The sequence below is a fragment of the Hydra vulgaris genome, chromosome 15 (genome assembly GCF_038396675.1).
Source record: "Hydra vulgaris chromosome 15, alternate assembly HydraT2T_AEP".
NCBI lineage: Eukaryota > Metazoa > Cnidaria > Hydrozoa > Anthoathecata > Hydridae > Hydra > Hydra vulgaris.
The window spans coordinates 14,350,622-14,371,075 of NC_088934.1; the positions used below are offsets into that span (position 1 = coordinate 14,350,622).

At 27.1% G+C, this 20,454-nt stretch overlaps 1 protein-coding gene across 2 annotated transcripts; it reads left to right on the plus strand.

Moving 5' to 3' along the window:
• Positions 1 to 1,205: 1,205 nt before the first annotated feature.
• Positions 1,206 to 19,816, plus strand: LOC136092419 (b(0,+)-type amino acid transporter 1-like). 2 transcript variants are annotated; one of them, XM_065820652.1, is made up of 9 exons: positions 1,219 to 1,308; positions 1,475 to 1,708; positions 8,175 to 8,300; positions 15,956 to 16,224; positions 16,308 to 16,411; positions 16,525 to 16,621; positions 18,615 to 18,770; positions 18,859 to 19,036; positions 19,148 to 19,291. In XM_065820652.1, exons 2-9 carry the CDS (start codon positions 1,477 to 1,479, stop codon positions 19,258 to 19,260), a joined length of 1,275 nt encoding a protein of 424 aa, XP_065676724.1. In that variant the 5' UTR covers positions 1,219 to 1,308; positions 1,475 to 1,476; the 3' UTR covers positions 19,261 to 19,291. The 2 variants fall into 2 exon arrangements, with proteins under 2 accessions (XP_065676723.1, XP_065676724.1); XM_065820651.1 differs by having other exon boundaries at positions 1,206 to 1,708; positions 19,148 to 19,816.
• Positions 19,817 to 20,454: the final 638 nt, after the last annotated feature.

The following is a 20,454-nucleotide window of genomic DNA, read 5'->3' on the forward strand; positions in this document are numbered from 1 at the left end:
GAAATCTTCAAAACTTTACACACAATGCAGAATTTTTCTTTTTTCTGGCAAGTATATCAACCATTCATATTTTTAACTTTTACTATTTGGTTTTTTGCCTGTGAAAAACAGAAATGATTTGAACAGAAATGATTGTGATCTTTGTACAACTGTTATAATTCTTGAAAATCTGTGTCCATTTGCTTAATAATTTTGTTCTTTGTGAAATCCAAAATAGAAAGTTGTACTTGAAGAGAGTTTTTCATAAAGTATCATTATTACTGTTGATAAGTAAATCACAGTGTTCAACAAATGATTCAGAAACTTATAGATGTATAGAATCCTAATATTTTCAGAAACTAATTTTTTTGGTTCAATGAGTTTTTTATAGATTCTGCATTAGTCACCTTGACAAAAAATTCATCAAGTTTTGAATTTTAATTGGTTTTTGTTCTTTTTCTGCTTTTTTTTCTTTTCTTTTTTTTAGACTTTTGAGCTCCACTTTCATAAAATTGCTTCATTTTCTATATACAATAAAATTTTTACAAAATTAATCTTAAAGTGAAGACTTTAATGTTTTTAGTTAATTTAAGGTTAATTTACTTCAAATATTACTTATCGATTCAGCTTATAATTTATGCTTGTAATTTTTAAATAAATATAAAAAAAAAAATCATGAAAAAAGTATTTTTAAAAATAAGCCTCAAAAACCCTAAAGAATTATAATATTTATTGAACCTATTTTGGGGTCCCCAAAATTGTTGGGCACTAGACCGCAGCCTTGTCAACTTTTAGTTAAATCCTGCAATCTTGGTTTCTTTTATATTTTAAAAAATATTAACCATGCATTTATAACACTATTTTTCTGTTACACTTTTAAAAAAACTTTTCAACATTTCTTTTAAAAAAAAAGATTCTGATATTTTTAACTCTATAATGTTCTGGGTTTTTTTGATACAGAAAAAAAATTACTTTTGAAAAAAAAAATTATTCACAGTTAATTACAATGCTGACCAAGTAAATGAAACCAATAATTTCTTGGTTACTTTCAAACCATAAAAATATTTTTTTCATACAGTAAAGAGGAGATACCGAGAAGTTAACCCTAATGGATATTTGTCATGTTTGCAACATATTGTACATATAGTAAATAACTTAAATTCACATAATACTATGAAAAGAGACATTATTTATGATTATCATAATTTTTGTAATGATTGTTATATTGAGTTTGTGAAATTTTTTTTTTTATCACAGACACAAAAATAAAATAAAATGGGTAATGAGTATGAACCATTACAACAAAAAAAAGCAGAAACAAAGCAAAAGGTAGGTCTACTTGGTTGCATCTCTTTAATTGTTGGTACGATGATTGGAAGTGGTATATTTGCTTCAACAAGTAATGTGTTTATTAATGCAGGAAGCCCTGGAATGGCTTTAATAGTTTGGACTGCTTCAGGTGTTTTAGTTGCATTAATATCTTTATGTTATGTAGAGATGGGAACAATGATACCACTATCAGGTGGGGAGTACAGCTACTATTCAGAAGCTTTTGGAGAGTTGCCAGCCTTTGTTTTTTCTTATACATCGACTTTGTTTTTAAAACCTGCGCAACTGGCAGCAATTTTGTTAGCATGTGGAGATTATATAACAGTACCTTTCTTTTATAATGACTGCAATGTAGAAGATAGAATCATAATTTCCAAAATTTTAGCATCTTTTATTTTAGGTTAAGCTCACTTACTTAATTGCATTCACATTTATTATTAACCCATAGTGTCCATTATTGTTCCTGTTGTTAAAGTACTATATTTTGTATGTATAGCTATTATTTTTTTTATTATTATAATTGTCACTGTATTAATATAATAATAGTGATAATGTTAATAGAAATATTTTAGCTCCTAATTGTAGGAGTTATACCTTAATCTGATTTGTTAGAAGGTATTGTACTGCTAAGCCAAACTAGTTTTTAGCTTGATTTTGAGTATGTTGCATTATTTTTTTATTTGGTTGGTTCTTTTTTCTTAAGCACTAATATTCCTTCAGATTGACTAGTTTTGACATACTTAATAGGGTAGGTATGTCAAACCTGGTTTTAGTTGAACTTTATTTCAATAAAACTTTAATTAGTTTAAATTTAAACTATTTTTTATATTTTGGTAGTTATATTACAAGAAATTACATGTGTTAAATCATTTAGTGTGATAATACTTGTATTGTGAATAAAAATAACTACTCTTGCTTAGTACACAGGACCCCCTCCCATTTATTAATTTCTGGAAATTTTTCCCACCCACCTTAAGCTTATTAAGATACCCCACCCACCATTTATTAGATCTGGACAAAAAATTCCCATCCACTTTTTTATAACAACCCCACTTTGTATTAAGCAGCTAAGAGTTAAGAAGTTAAGCTAAAATTTTTAATGCAGTAGAAAGTTTCTATATTGTTAGAGTTGATAAGAATATATTTTAATATTATCTGAAATTTAAATAATACAGAGTTTATAAACATCCATTCAAAGCTGATAAACTTATGTATTAAAAACTTTATACTAACCAGTCCTAGTTATTTTAAAGTTCTTCATATGGTCTGTTACTATACAAATGTATTAAAGTTCTAAGGTAATTTTATTTAAAATGAGGACATTCCACCAATCTCTAAATTTTCTTCCAACTTTTACCAGTACTTTCTATTACTGAAACATGAAATTTTTAATTCAAAATATAAGCTTATATCTCCAAACGGTTCAAATTTATGAAGTATCAAAATGAGTTTGAGTTGGATATGTTCAGCGATATGAATATATCAGTGACATGAATGCATTCAGTGTTGAAGCATCCACTTAGTGTTGTGTGAGAGAATTCCAATGCACTGCAACTCTGTTTGTGAAATAGTTAAATCTCTCCTCGCATCCTCTTACAAGCTGAGGTTTGAGCTGTTTGTTGTGGTTGCACAAATGGTATACGCCGCACTCAATCAGTTGGTGCTATTGGACTAAAATATTTACTTTGTTGGTGTTGTTTAGTATCTTGAATCACTGGATTTTTTCTCCTTGTAAACAGCGTTCTTTTATGAGGTAAGTCCGAGCATCTGCTGATGTTTTTTTTTATTGTAGTTGCTAGTGGCGTGCCATTAGTGGTTTTTATGGACTACTTGTGTGTTGAATATTCCTTGGGACAACCTACATGCATCTCTTTAAATTTACTGATGTTAGTGCATGAGTTCACATGCATCACTTTAAATTTATTGACAAAAGTGCATGAGCCAAGTGTTTGACCATGTAACATTATCTTTTGAGCAATACGATCAGGTAAATCATTTCTAAATAAAATAAAGATGGTGGCCTCATCGATTGCCTTAGTGAAATTGGTGTAGATAACATCAGCGCTATAGCAATGGTAAGTATATTACGAGCTTCAATGAGGTTAGTCAGACATCTCTTTTTATGAAAATATTGTTTACCACGCAATTCATGGTAAACAATCTAATTTTGTCACCATAAAAAAAGGTTTTACAAGTTCTATAACATCTTTGCTGGTTCGACGCCAATAAACTAGATTAGGTAGTTTTAGTGCTTTTTTATTGCTTTTCTAATAGACAAAGATTTTATGGTCAATATCAAAATTTGAAATTGCTATTTTCTGTTAGAAACCTCAAGTTTTTCTTTTTTGCATTCAACAAAAATTAGTGACATTCAGAACAGAAAATAATGTCCAGAACAACAAATTTCTTAGTAATTGCTTTAAAAATTAAGTTTCTCTTTTCAAGTGAAGGTTTGTTAGGTTTTTTAAAAGGACATTGACCAGAAAGTACCATTAAGCAATAATCTTGTTGACTCCAACATAATTTCTTTCTCTGTGTTTAGTAACATTAAGCTCAATCATGTTCTCATGATTGAGCTTTGTATAAAATGCAATAATTTATATTTGCATTTTATACAAAGCTCCTCCCCTGATACTACAAATTTGCTTTTACTGCATAAGGACTATGTTGTATGCATGTTAATTTCAAGACAGTTATTCCACATGATTTTTTTTTGTAGACATTAAAAAAAGTCTACAAAAATTATCATGGTTGTATAGAGCTTAAAAAGACTTGAAAAATGAGGGGTCTTTTAACATTAAAAGTTTAGTGGATCCGAAATAATTGCATTTTTTGTGCTGGCTGATTGGATTTGCTTGGAAAAATGATTTTTGATAGAATAATTTTTGACAAAACGCCTTGTACTTTAGTAAGGAAAGTTGGCTGTTTTTCCATACTTAAGTATGGAAAATTGTTTACTTATTCAAGTATGGAAAATCAGCTGTTGTTATCTTGCTCTATAAACTTCATCTTTTCTCTTCCAGTAACTTCCAGCTCTAATAGTGGTTGCCGTGTTGTTGAAAGTAAAGATGTTGGGGGGAAAAAAACCCATATAAAACTTACTACATTGGTTGAAAGGAGGTTTTGTCGAACTAAATGATGCAAAAACCCTCAAGGTTTTATTTAATTATTTTTAATTAAAAAAAATAAAAGTGAGCAAAGTTCATAAAATGTGTTTTTTTGTCAAATATCAAATGCTTTTCGTTGCGATGTGGAATCGCTAAGGAAGACTGCTTGTAAATTAAAATGAACTCTTTTAATATCTATAAAAATGTTAAAAATACAATTTTTAAGCTGACAATTACCTTGCATTCAGTTTTGAACTTTCAGAGGTTTTCAGAGAATAACTTTTTTAGATTTGTTATTGGTATTTAATAAGTGTATTAGTGATTAATCTAATATTAAATTGATTTTTAGGCTTTACATGTCGCAACTGTCAGCTCAAAGCTATATTTATACTAACATTTAATAAAAATCAAATCTCCAAAAAATAATGAAATTGTAACCTGTTATAGTGAAACAAAAAGTTTGTTTTGACAATTTTAAAATCAAAAAATTTGTTTTAACCATTTTAAAATTAAATGAACATAAAATTTGAATTTTTTTCTTTTGTTTTTATCTTTAGATTTAGCAGCTTTAAAAATAGTCAGATGCCAATTTTTAGTCATAACCTTTCACTAGAACATAAATTATTCATGAAAAACTACTGCTATAAAATCTACTATGATGAGTGTGAACCCTAATATGTAATTTTTTTTCAAAATTTTAAAATGGCATGTTCTTATTATGCTTCAAGAGACTAAAACTGTGTTTTATATTAAAATAGCCTAAGATCTTTTTTGTTTAAAAAATTGAATTCATGAGAATTAAGAAACACCAAAAGTGAATGAAAGCGCAACTTATGTTGCTTGAACAGAAATTTGTCTTTATTTTAAAATTAGATATTAAAGTCAAATCATTATATTTCAACCAATTTAAATAAAACTTTGTGGGGCACCATCTTTGATTTTCCTGATATTTACATGTTGTTATGCGCATTATGTAGATAGGAAAAATTTGAAATTTCAGACTTCCAAGTACAACGGTTCGGAAATTATAGCCTTAAAAATGTGACACAGTGGCCCCCCTCGATTTACATATGGTCAAAACAGACTACTTTAGAGCTGTATAACTTTTTTCTCACTTTCAAAAAGTGTCTCTTTTTTTTAGAACTATTTTCTGGATAGTGCTCTCTTTAAAAAAGTGGTTTTTTATTAACTTGTTTTAAATTAGAAAAAAATTATGACCTCCTCAACTTTGGAAAAAGCCTAAAATTGCTAAAATATGCCAAAATGAAACTAACTGTAGCATTATTCTATTCATCTGCAAGTCTTAACAGATAAGTTTTCTGATTAGCTACTACTGTCTGCAATAAATGGGCAAAATATAGGCAGCTTGTTGCAGTTTAGAACCTAAATATATCTAAATGCAAAATGTCCACTCGCCTAAAAAGTCCAATTTTCAGCCATTTTGAGTTGCTTGTAAATTTTTCTAACACTTTGTTTTGATCTAAGATTACCAGCATATAAGATCATTAGACCCAACTATCTGAAAATGCAAACAACATAAACTTGTCAAATCCACGCCAAAAATGCCAGCATTTTTAAATAACCCTATTTTTCAATCATCAACGGTTGAATGTGTTACTAGAAACCAGTGCCCCTCTAATCTGCCAACTGGCCTATGTGAAGGGTGCAACTAATTATAAGTCATTTCTTAATAAAAAGAAAGATAAGGTTGGTTGTCCACTTCTTGATCTGGTCTTTATAGTAGATAGGGGCACAAATAAAGGGGGCAGTAACTTTTTAGAGACCTTCATTAAGCTTCAAATAAAGGTCTCTGAATTAATTTAGATATTTAGATACTTAATATCTAAATAAATTTTGAAATGAAACCATTATTTCTTTAAATTCTATTTTATTATAGGTAATCAGTAGTCTGTGCAGGGTCTGGACATCCCCCCCCCCCTCCACTCACTAAGGTGAGGAGGAGGGGAGGGAGAAAAAATGAGACACTTTTTGAAAGTGAGAAAAAGTTATACAGCTCTAAAGTAGTCTGTTTTGACCATATGTGAATTGAGGGGGGCCACTGTGTCATGTTTCTAAGGCTATAATTTCCGAACCTTTGTACTTGGAAGTCTGAAATTTCAAATTTTTCCTATCTACATAATGCGCATAACAATATGTAAATATCAGGAAAATCAGTGGTGACCCACAGGCGATTGGTTGATATATAATGATTTGACCCATTAACCATTTAAAGTTTATCTCTACATTTTTTGATTTAACACCCTCCAAAATGGTGAGATGACAACTTTTTTTATATTTTTCCGTTAGAAATTAAATTTTTTATAAAAAATGAAAACTATTTCAAAATCAACAATGAACTTAGCAAAAGTTAGAAGGAATTTAGCAAAAGTTAGAGCATTTTAGCCTGAATTTTAAAACATAACTTTTGAAGCTTTTAGGGTTAGGAGTTTAAATTTTGCATTTTTTTGTATTTCCTTGATATTTGTCACTGATTAAAATTTATAAATTTTTAAGATAGGCTGAAAAACATGAAATGGTTTCATATACAGCGACGCCATTGAATGGGTCTTTAGTTTCTTCTGCCCAACCTTTTACACAACATAACAAGAAAAAAATAAAGAAATAAATTTAAAAACTTTTTTTTAAAAAGTTCTTATTTCATCAGCTCCAGTTCTTTGTGACAAGACCTGATGGTCTTTTTGAAGTATCATTCTTTATACTTTATTTCTTATTCTTTATATTTTAACAATATTTGCTCCTATAATTTTTCTTCTATTATATATATGTATTTTTATCTTATATATTGTAATTAAAAACAAAAACAAAAAAGACTACTCTAAAGTGTCTTGATGAGATGTTGGGAAAAAAATCTGTAAAAAATTAAGTTATAAAAAGCATAGTAGAGCAGATAAAAATAGATAAATGTTAGTGGAATTAAAAAGAAAAAGAAATAAAAAGATAATGCAATCTAATTCAAAAGTTTGAAATCTCATGCATTTAGCTAATTTTTTTAAAGAAAATTTAACTCTAAGTTAAAGAGTTAAAAGCCTTAGCAAAAATATTTACTGGATTCTCCTGTACATTCATATTTTAAATAGCAGTAACTCTATGTATATATGATAATCTTGTGTATATATGATAATCTTCTATTGTTTAAATGAAGCATTGAATAAAATATTCTCAAAGGTAAATTATGTTTTCAATTTTTAGATTATATTTACTAAAAAAAACTTAAAATCAAGTTTTTATTTTCAAAACTGTTTTAAATAAGCTTATTAAAAATAATAAGTAATAATATACTATATAAAATAATATATATATAAAAATAAATATAATATATAAAGTTAACTAATTAATTAACCTATTAAATATTAACAAAACTTTTCAAAAAATTTTAATCAATTTTGCATTAAATCACACTGATTTATTAAAAACTGATGTTTAAGGTTTTATATCATTTCATTAAATAATATTTTAAAAATGCATATCTGCATTTTATTTATATCTAATTAAGTTTGCTGAAAGTTAAAACTTAGTTTTGCCCAGAAAATAACATTAACATATATATACTTTTTAATAACTTACCAAGTGTAGGCTTTTGCATCAATAAAAAATTGTTAAATAAATGGTTTTGAAATGCCATCAAAATTGTCAAGTAAAGCTTACAAAAGAGAATTACTGTTTTAGCAATAAAAAGATTTGATTTTTACTATTTCTTTATATTATTAAAAAAGTTGAATTTTTCTTTTTGTATTTCAGGTGTCGTTATATTTATAAACTGTGTCAGTGTCCGATGGGCAACAAATATTCAAGTGGTTTTTACAGCTGCAAAGTTAATTACAATTACCATTCTAGTTATTACTGGTCTTGTCAGATTGGCTCAAGGTAAATCTTTGTGTGTGTGTGTGTGTTTATATATATATATATATATATATATATATATATATATATATATATATATATATATATATATATATATACAGTGGTTGGCCATCACATTAGGACCAGCTGTAATTTTTTGTAAATATCATGTAAAAATAAATATTTTGGCAAAAAGAAAAATAATGGTGTAATTTAAAGCTTGTTCCTTTATTTATAAAGTTATACTTGATGAAAAATAAACAAATAAAATTTAACATTTTGAATATTTATTGGCTATTACAATAAATTATATAAAATATATATTAAGTATTAATATTTTGTAAAACCGCCTTTTCTTTGCAATAACTGCTTGATTCGTCGTGGCATGCTTGCAATTGAACTTTTTATAGTTTCTGTCAACTCTGGGTTATTGTGCCAGATCCTGATAATATATTCCATAAGATCTTGCTTGTTAGTAAGAATTTTTTTTCCAACATCTCGCTTTACTATTTCCCAAATGTTTTCTATGGGGTTAAGATCAGGTGAGTTGCCTGGCCATGGCAATACATCTACTTTTTTCTGTTTTAAAAAAGCCATAACACTTTTTGCTGTGTGGCAAGTTGCACCATCTTGCATAAATATAAGATTTTTGACATTTTTGGACTTCTTTTGAATTTTTTTGACATTTTTAGACCAATCTGCCATTTGAGGAAGCAACTGGTTCTCCAGAACTTCTTTATACTGGTCCTGCCTCATTGTGCCAACTACTTCGTAGAGACGCCCTGCTCCTTGCCCACAAATGACAGACCAGATCATTACTGAAGCTGGATGCTTGACTGTTTCCACAATGCAGTCAGGATGAAACTTTTTGTTTGTTCTACGACGAACAAAAGCTGTTTTGTCCATCATTACTTGAAAAGTTGATTCATCAGAGAAGCAAATCTAAAATAATGCTTATTTTAAATTATAATATTTATGAATATATTTAAAATATTTTATGAATATGAATGCGAAGAAAAATACTTTTTCCCAATCCTCAACAGACCAGTGACGATAGTTTTGAGCCCACTCCAGTCTCTTTTTTTTTCATGAGTGAAGTCAGTTTTGGTTTCTTGGCTGGGCGATGACACATCAATCCCTCTTCCTTCAGCCTTCTGCGAATGGTCCGGCCTGACACAGGAATACCAGCTTCATGGATAAGCTTAGTCAATACATTTTGTGGCTTTTTTCTGTTTTCCAGGCATATATTCCGGATAATACAATCCGCTCTTGGTGTTGTCTTTCATTTAGAAGGTGGTCTCCTTGGGCCAAACTCTTCCCCTGCATCAATTTTTTTTCTCACTCGCATTACGGTTTGGTGAGAAACCTTTACAATATGTGCAACTTTTTGCTGAGAATATTTTGTATTCTGTAAAAGACATCTAATTTGACTAACTTTTGTTGGTGTCATATCACATTTTTTACCCATAGCTGAAAATTTAAATTAATAACTATTTGGTGTCTTTACATAAACAGGAAAAAAAACATTAAATCTTTTATTTAAAATTAATGGCTTACTGATTATTATTAAGTTCAAAAAAAATAATTAATTAAATAAATCGCAGATGCTTGAAATGAAAATAAATCATATTTAAACTTCAATCAAACTAACAACTAAAAATAACCTTAAATTGTCCAATATGCACCAATTTGATTATGACAGGTGATTGCTGACAGCCAGAGTTGCCAATTGATAAAATTGTTTTTAAATATTACTAAGAATAGAAATAACTTGACATGTAACAAAAAAAAATATCATATTTATTTTCTCATATGCGGGTTTAAGAAACATATTTAAAATAAATTTAAAAAAAAACGTGTGGTCCTAATGTGATGGCCGACCACTGTATATATATATATATATATATATATATATATATATATATATATATATATATATATATATATATATATATATATATATATATATATATATATATATATATATATATATATATATATATACATATATACATATATATATATATATATATATATATATATATATATATATATATATATATATATATATATATTATATATATATATATATATATATATATATATATATATATATAGATATATATATATATATATATATACATATATATATATATATATATATATATATATATATAGATATATATATCTATATATATATATATATATCTATATATATATATATATATATATATATATATTATATATTATATATATATATATATATATATATATATATATATATATATATATATATATAGATATATATATATAGATATATATATATATATATATATATATATATATTATATATTATATATATATATATATATATATATATATCTATATATATATATATATTATATATATATATATACATTGATATGTATGTATGTATACATAAATGCAGGCCTCAGCGGGAAGCAAGAGCTTTAGCTCTCGTCCACACTCCCCTAAAACAGTTTACGGGAGCAACTTACAGCTCTCACAAAAGAATTTTTTTTTCTCAAAAGTTTAATTATTATTGTAACTAAAATGAAAAACGCAAAGTTAAAAAAATTAAATTCATTGGATAATAAACAGGCACGGTTTTTGCATCGTTAAAAAATTTTTACGTCTAAAGAATTTTTTCACAGCGCAATAAATAACTCTTGTTATGTATATATTATTGTAACAGTAACGTTACAAACATATGCTAGTAACTAGCATAAAACTAAATTTTGTATTTAAGCAAATATAAGCAATTTTTATATAAATAAACAAATAGCTTGTGCCAAAACCAAAAGCTCTCATAAAAAGCAGTTTATATATAAAAATATATATATATAAATATATATATATATATATATATATATATATATAAGGGGTTAAAAAAAATAATTTACTACAAATATGCAAGGTATTATAATAATTATAGTAGGAGACCTGTTATTTATATTATTTGAAATAATATTTTTCTTAATAATGTGTTTATTGGGAATTTAATTTGTCACACGCATAAGTTTTTATATTATGTGTGTGACAGATGATAAAATTTTGTGTTATGTGTGTGACAAATAATAAATTTTTGTGTTATGTGTGTGAAAAATAATAAATTTTTGTGTTGTGTACAGAATTTTGCAAAGTTTTTCAAAATGTAGTAGCTGCTATTAATGGTTTCAGAATATTTTTAAAATGTTTGTGCGCACACTTTTATATTCTTGCTGATACCTTTTATTCGAACAAGAGACATGGTTTTTCCTCCAACACCATCTGCAGCCCCCTTTTCATTGGAAGTTGCAAAATATGTCCAGTAAAATGTTTTACTGTATTGCAAAGATAGCTGGGTTATTAATTTCACCATAAACTTATTTTTAAAATCTAAAGATAGGACATCAGTGAAAAGAGTTTTCAGTTTCAAACAGTGAAAACAGTTTTCAAACATAAGTATTCTATATAATGTCTCAACAAAGCAGTTAATACTATCTTTGCTCTTGTCACTATTATCTGAAGAGATAAGATTTATAGAGATTTTATAAAGATATTTTTCAAGTATTGTTGTTAAAAACAGCACCTATAAACAATTAAACAGAGTTTCTACTCCAAAACGCGCTTTCTACTCTTTTAATATTCACAAACATGCCTTAGCAAATTCTACTCAATTCTTTTTCCTGCAATCCTCTTGCCCTTTTTAAATTCGACTGCTTAAATTTCTTTTTCACAAATATGCTCTCGGAACTTAGATAAAAAAAAAAAAAACATCAATTCTTTTTTCACTTTACCTTACGCACCCATTTTTTGTGACTTAAAGTTTCCAGAATGATCTTTGCTCTACTGCTGTCACATGACCTGCTCTAGTAGATTCAGATTATTTAAGGATTTTTTTACTTTGTTTTTGCATAGCAGGTGTTATATGTAATAAACAAAACTTCTCATTCAATTTGCACTTAAACTGATATGCAGGTATTTCTTCTAAAAAAAAAGTACATTTTTAGTTTTCAATTTATTGAAACCATTACCTTTTCATAGATTGATTGGAAAATAGCCTTAGTCTTTCTCAAAAAGTTTTTTATCAGCTTTTTCTTTTCATTTTCACACACTGTTATTTTGTCTTTGAGACCAGACATTTTGTCGGCGGTGTCGGTTTTGAAATAAAAATTAATTACTATCTTAATATCATTGCTGATACAACTTAATTTTTTTTTTTTTTCATTTTATTTTTTAAAAATAAAGCCAACAACCTTATACAACAATTTTACTTTCAAATTTTAGCAGCGCTCTATTTTTGATAAAGCTTTTTGATAGGTCTAACTGCATTGGTAAAGAATCCAATTATTTAAACCTGAAGGTATTGAAACATTTTATTGGTCATTAATTTTGTGTTAAAAAAAGATGTTTAAAAGAAAAAAACTTGTTTATTTTTGTGTTTGCTTTTTTTCTTTAAATCAAGCCTTTCTATTCATTGTTTCAACTTTCAGTTTTCTAAGGTACTGAATCTTTTTATTTTCTTTAGTGCAGTTTTTTTTGTGGACTTTTTGTTTTTCTTTAAACCTTATATCTCATCTCCAGACATTTTTATTTTCATTATTTATATAAATCTAACATAACAGCAAACTAATAACATTTACAATGACCTTAAAATCAATTATTTATAGACAAAATTGTTGAATTGTATCTGTATATATTAATCAACAATTACTAAGTTCTATATTAATCAACAATTGCTCAGTCTTTTTGGAATGATCATGTATAACATAACTTTTGAAAATATTTTAGCAATTATAAGTTTTTTTTGCTTGAACTGTTTTGTTTTGTTTTTTAAATGGTTAAAATAAACTATTAAACTTTTCTCATATCATAAAAAGTGGCAAGATTGAAAAACCGAAAATATGATTTTATTCTTGGCAATGGATTTGAATCCATGTAATTTTCAGGATGTCAATGTAGAGGACAGTACATAAAATTACTGAGCTTTCAAAGATATACGTTTATATGAAAAAAAGCCATTTTATAAATCATCGTTACCTATTGCGATTGATCTTTTTATAATATGAGAAAACTTTAATAGTTTATTTTAACAATTAGAAGTCTTTTTTACTTTAAATATATACAACAAGGTTGGAAAAATTGAAACACGTATGTTGCTATGGTATATTTAAACCCTAATAAATAAAACAAACTAAGTCACTGAGCTACAGAAGATATACGTTTACATAAAAAACAAACCATTTTATAAATCTTTTATAAGCTCTACATATGCAAAAAAGGTGCGCATGTTAATATTTTTTGTTGAAGCAATTTTTTTGAATGCATAATTTTTCTTCTGTTTACTAAAAAGTATTGAAGTAAATAAGGAATAAGTATATAACTATTGGTGTGCAATAGATAAGTATGGAAATGGACGGTTTAGTCCATTTAAGACCCATTTTTTTACTGGTATGGTCAGCTAGTATTAATAATTGTCAATAATCATTAATCTTTTTATTGTGTAGACAAATTTTGTCTGTTGTTAAAATGATGAGTTTTATATAAATCGAGTTTATTTAAAATAGTTTAATGAATCATTAAAAATGTTACTTTTGAATAAATAACCTGGTGGCCAGATTAAATGTGTGAAAGATTTTTTTGATGAACAAGGGATTATGTAGTGATTATATCCAGTGATCATTGATTATTGTTCAGTGATCAGTGATCAGTGATCATTGTAGTGAATCATCATCTAGATTATCTAGATTAGAGATAACTTTTATCTTATGTCCAATTGCACTCTACTGGTAAACTTATATTCCTAACCAATATCAAACTGTGTAATATTTTGAATATATTATTTTTTACAATTTGGAATCCACATAAGTTAGATATTTCAAAAAAAATGGTAATATACTAAACAATGATGCCATATCCTAACTTAAGGCATCTTTGTATGTTGGTAATGATAATTCTATGTGGTTGCATTTACAAACCAGGTACAAGTGGGTATAATATCAATGACAAAAAAATTAGTTTTTGTAAAAAACATTTGAATCGTTAAAAAAGCAAAGTTGGCAAGCTATTTAACTGTTTATATAGTCAACAATATTTAGAATACTTAAATGACTGTTTTATAACACAAAGTGTAATATAATTATGTTTTATAACACAAAGTGTAAACCCAACTTTTCAAATTAATCAATTCAGAATGTCTAATATACCTGGTTGACAAAAGAGTTGTGTATATTAGTCAACAACATTTAAGAAGTACTTTGTCACACTCATCAAGTTCTCAATTTTGATTTTATAAGCATTTAAAAAACAAATAATTTTGTACATCATCATTATCATTATTATTATTAGTTTAGCATTTAGCAGTTTTTGCACTTACTGTAGGAGCTTTTTCATAATACTGTTTTTCTAAGATGAACCAGTTATAATCAAATCAGAGCATTTTTCCTTCTCAACTAAAGCTTTTTTATCCTATCTGAAAGCACTCTCTCTTTTTTTTAATTTTTTTTATTTCCAATAGTTTCTCCTGAAACTGCTCTTGATGCTGATTATCTACAGTTATTTACATCTTAATGCTCTACATACCCAAACTTTAGCTTCTCTAATGCATCCTATTGTATTCATCTACTGCCTAAAATTATTGCTTCTTTTTAAATTAATTAGTGTCGATTAGCACATCTGTCACATCTTCATTGGATATGCTTCACTGCCATAGATCTTAACATTTTGATTGCATTTGATGTATAACTTTGCTTTAATCTTTATTGATGCATGCCATGCTATTAGAGAAGACAATTCTCTAAATTTTATCTAGACACACATTACTATTGATAACAATACTTGCCTGCACATATTTTATACTATGTTACTGTTTATTTCAATTTCTTTTTGACTCTAGCTTTGTATTCATCAAAAGTACATTTTCGATGTTCAAAACCAGCGATGGGCATTTTATGTACGGCTGCGTCTTATTTAGACCCATTTTTTACGACACAAACAATAGAGTTTACTTAAACTCTTTATCTGCACTCTCCACATGGCTGCTTTCAAGTATTTTCTGCTCACTTTATTTGCATAAGTTTTTATTTAGTGGATGTGTATATGTGATAATATGTGTTCATTGATAGTAAAGTGGCAATAGTTAAAAAATAAAAGCAGTGAGTAGAAAATCAAACTCCAACGAATAGATAAAATAGTTGTTTAGAGATAGTATACTTAACAATAACTTAACAATAAACAATAATTGTGGGAAAAGATCAATTGTTCATTATTTTTCCCTATTTATTTTACATACTGTTTTATTTACAACAAATTGGTTTTTAATTTACTTTAAAAAGTACAAACTAATTTTTTTTTTTTTTTTTTTTCTGTTATTCACCTCCCCAAGGCCGAGAAGGCAACTAAAGATGAGGAGGCTACTTAATAGTGGTTATAACCCTCTCTCAACTCTTTAACTCCGAAACACGAACCTTAACGAACAAGGCCACTGCGTGGAGAAACAAGTTGAGCGCGGTACTACCAGGGACGTGGTGGGGATTGAACTCGGAACCTCTCGCTTATGTAGCGAGCGCTTTACCACTTCACCACTACCGCATTTATTGGGGCAACACATGTATAATAATGACCTACTAAAAAAATCCAAGAAGTTATAAAAAGCGTTTAGTGTTTTTTGATTTTAGGTTTTGACAATGAGTTTAAAAATGCATTTACTGGTCCAAGTCTAAAAATATCAAGTATCGGCTATGCATTCTATGGAGGGTTATGGGCTTACGACGGTTGGAATACACTAAACTTAGCCACAGAAGAAATAAAAAGTCCTAATCGAGATCTTCCACTTGCCATTATAATTGGAATTCCGTTAGTTACTGGGTGTTATGTACTTATCAATGTAGCATATCTTACAGTTTTGACATCCTCAGAAATTGCAAGTTCAAATGCATTAGCTGTGGTACAGTTTAATTTTTTTTTTTCAAAAGAATTCTAATTTTTTCTTTTTATTTAACTTTTTGATAAATATTTTTTTATTTTAAGACAATGGCAAATAGAGTGTATGGTAAATATGCTTTCTTAATACCAATATTCGTTGCCTTTTCAACTGTGGGTGCTGCAAATGGGACTGCTTTCAGTGGTGGGAGGTTAGAATTTTATGCTACATTTTAAAAGTAAATGCAAATATATTGCATACAACTAAAATTGAACTTATAATTATTTTTATAAATATTTATAAAGATTTTATATTGTTTTCCAGATTAGCTTATGCTGCCGCACGAAAAAACCATTTGCCTAAAGTCCTTGCAATGCTTCATTGTGAAAAACAAACACCTATTCCAGCTTTAGTAGTGACAGTAAGTTAATATTGTTTGTGTTGACAGTAAGTTTATATTGTTTGTGTTGACAGTAAGTTTATATTGAAGTCCTTGTAATACTTTATTACAAAAATAAACATTTTTTTCAGTTCTATCTATATTAAATATTCTGTACTTGTATTTTTTTTTTTTTTTTTTTTTTTTTTTTTAGTTATTTCACCTCCCCAAGGCCCAGAAGGCCACTACAGATGAGGAGGCTACTTAATTGTGGTTATAACCCTCTCTCAACTCTATAACTCCGAAACACGAACCTTGACGAACAAGGCCGCTGCGCGGAGAAACAAGTTGTATTAATATACTTTTCTAGCAACACAGCTTTATTAGGCTTCAAAAAATTGTTGGTGCCACATTGGCATATGAGTGGCTTTCTATTGAGGAAATGTTGGCATTGTGTTTTTTTTTATAGGTTAACATGTGTTTATTGCCTCTGTTACAAAACACTAGTATTACAAGGTTAATTGTAATGCTGCAAATTTTTTAAAACATGCTAATCTTATTAAATATGTATGTCATTGTTGGTCAGATAAACTGCCACTCCTATATTGAGGCAATGCTAAGTTATATCTTACTGTTTGGCTGATTTATACAAGTTAATACATTAAATTGCAAATTTACAGATAGTCCATTCTAAGCATTTTTCTGGGTAAGTAATATATTTAAAATATATTGCAAATCCAATACAATCTGTAAATTTATGCATTTAAGCTAAAAAAAATCAATTTAGTTTTTAAGAAAATATAAATTAAAATATATAACCAATAATATATGAATAACAACATATGATTAATAAAGCAGTCTTAGTTCAGTGGTTAGAGCTCTTGCTCAAGAGGTGAGTTCAAAGGGGGTTCTCAATTTTCTTAGGGTTCAAACCAAGCTTTGGGCATATTCCATGCCATAAGTAAAAAAGGAGACACAAACTTCCTAGTATGCTCTTTTTTGTTCTAAGTAGAACAAAGTTTGGAAAAAAGTCTTAATTGTTATAAAGTTGGTACTGTAAAGATGGAAGAAAGACGTTGAAAACAAATACATCAAGTACCGTGAATGAAGATGTTTGTATATAAAGTGTCATATATATAGTTTTAAAACTGGTTAGTATATAGACTAAATAGATAGGTAACATATAATTTTAAAAAAATCGAGTACTGAAGTAAAGCTTTTCTTTTATTATTTTATCTGTAAAAATTTCTAATGGCTTATTAGTTTTTTATTCCACAATAATATTAACTTGATGTCAATAAAACGTTATATAAACCAAAATGCATAGTATATGGAAATGCAACTACTTGTCTAACAAGACTAAGATTATGATTAAGATTATGCCTTTATTAAACTGCATGGTTATGAAAATAAAGTTAGAATCTTAATCTCATTTCATTTATTTGGCTGGAGAATATTTCAGCAAATTTTAAACTCCATCTGATCAACTCTTTACATCAACTTATACTTAATGTATATCTTGGAGCTGGAATTAAATTATTAATTAATGTGTAAACACCTTATTTAGGGAGACATTTTAGTACAGGGGGATTTAAGATTTGAATATATTTTGCTTAAAAAAATTATCAAACCTTTTAAAATTATTTAAAAGATTCAGAATTAGAATAGGTTTTGTTCTTTATTATCATATTGAATCATAGTTAACCATTCTGTTAGTACAATTAGTTACTTAGTATATTCTTCATCTATTACTGTATCAATACACCCTTTACCTTCACTTGCTTAGGATAGACTATAAAGTCTTTATTTTCAGTCAGCCTTAATGCTCTTTTCATTATCATGAAATATCAAAACTTAAAGAAGTGATCATTCAACAAGCAAACCTAAAACACAATTATTTGTTTGTTTTTGTTTTATTTGTATTTTTATATGTTAGTAATTTAAAATTTAACTTCTTATAATTTTTAATAGACTACATTTTTAATAGTGTATATTAGCTTATTTATTTATATTGCTTTTATGTTATTTTTTATAGTGTATATTAGCTTGGATAATGATGATTCCTGATTCTTCTAATTTTACTACTGTAATGAATTATTGCAATTTTGTTGCGTGGATGATTTATAGTTTTACAATAGTTGCGCTTTTGTGGTTGAGATTTAAAAGACCGAACGTAAAGAGACCATTTAAGGTAAAGAATTTTTTTTTACTTAATGTTTTATTTTTAACATTTTTTTTTAATTGTTCATTACCAGTTTACTATTTTATTATTGTTATAGATTTTTATTGGAATTCCCATTTTTGTGTTATTTTTTTCCGTTTATCTTGTGATCGCGCCATTTTACGAAAATCCTTTGGGGTCTACATATTGCCTTCTGGTTTTATCTACTGGAATACTTGTATACTTTTTGTTTATCAAGTATCGAATTGTACCTCAATTTATTATGGAATTTTTCGGTAATTAAGTTATAATTAAATATAAACTATTACATTTTTTCTGATAATATCTCATGGTGAATTAACATAATTTTTGTTAATGGTAGCGTAACTAACAAATTTACATTTTAGATAAGTTTACACTGATGGTTCAAATGTTAGCGAATCTTTATTTTCCGAATACCATCGTAGAATCGTACACCCAATCTAACTATGAAACGATTATTGAAGATACAAAAATTTAAATAGAAAATAATTTTCATCCTAAATATTAAATAGTTTTCAATTTTTATTTGAACATATACGAATGCTATACATTATATAACACAAATTTAGTTAACTTGTAAATATTTTTTAAGATCTGGTTATTTATAAGATGTTTTACAAGCGTAAGACACAGTACGATATTAGTGTATCTACTTTACATGAGCTTCATTCACATTTATATAAATATTTATATGTTATTATTTGCCGACTTTTTCTGTTTTTAATGATAAATAAAGACTCTGCTTTTTAACGAAATTTTGTTTATAATAATTTTTATACGTTTATATATTTTTACCAGAGTAAAAATTAAATTCTATATTTTAATAACTTTTATTAAGTGAAACTAATTTCTAAAATTTTTATTAGTATCATTTTTATTTAAAAGTTTTAGGTTTTAAGTTTTTCTTGTTTTGCAAATTAAAATACAATATTTTTGGTAACTTTTTAAACTCAATTTTTATACTTTTTATTTTGTGCATAGAAATATTTTGTAAAGTAGAATAACAAAGCTTAAACAATCAAGTCTGATCGATAATACCTTTATTTTTCTATTTAAGGTTACAGGGGTCGCTCTAAGATCACTCGGCGTCTGGGTTAAAATTAAATTTAAAGACCTTTTACATTCAAACCTCTCATATGGTAAAAAAAAAAGGTCTTTTGAATGAACAACAACACATGATCTATTTTTAAATCAATTCTGCAAGCAATATGATCAAGCATTTCCTGAAAAAAAAGTTATTGTAAAAACCAAGTGTTTTAACTCCATGGATGTCTAACGGGTTATTAAAATCTTCAAAAAGAAAACAAAAGTTAAATGATAAGTACTTAAAAAAAAAATTATAAAAACAAAATGACATAAAAATTATAAAAAATATATTTGAAAAAACATCAAGCAACTCAAAAAAGCTTTACTATGCAAAGCTATTAAGTGAAGCCACCGGAAACACTAAAAAACATGGAGTGTAATTAAAGAAATAATCGAAAAAAATAATTATGCGAGAAACATTCTGCCAAAAAAAATAACAATTGATAAAACACAATTTATGATAAATCAATTATTGCTGAAAAACTAAACAGCTTCTTTACTAATGCTAGTCCGAATTTGGCATTAAAAGTTTATATGAATTCAACACCATTTGAATCTTATTTAAAAAATTACGATAAAGTTATGG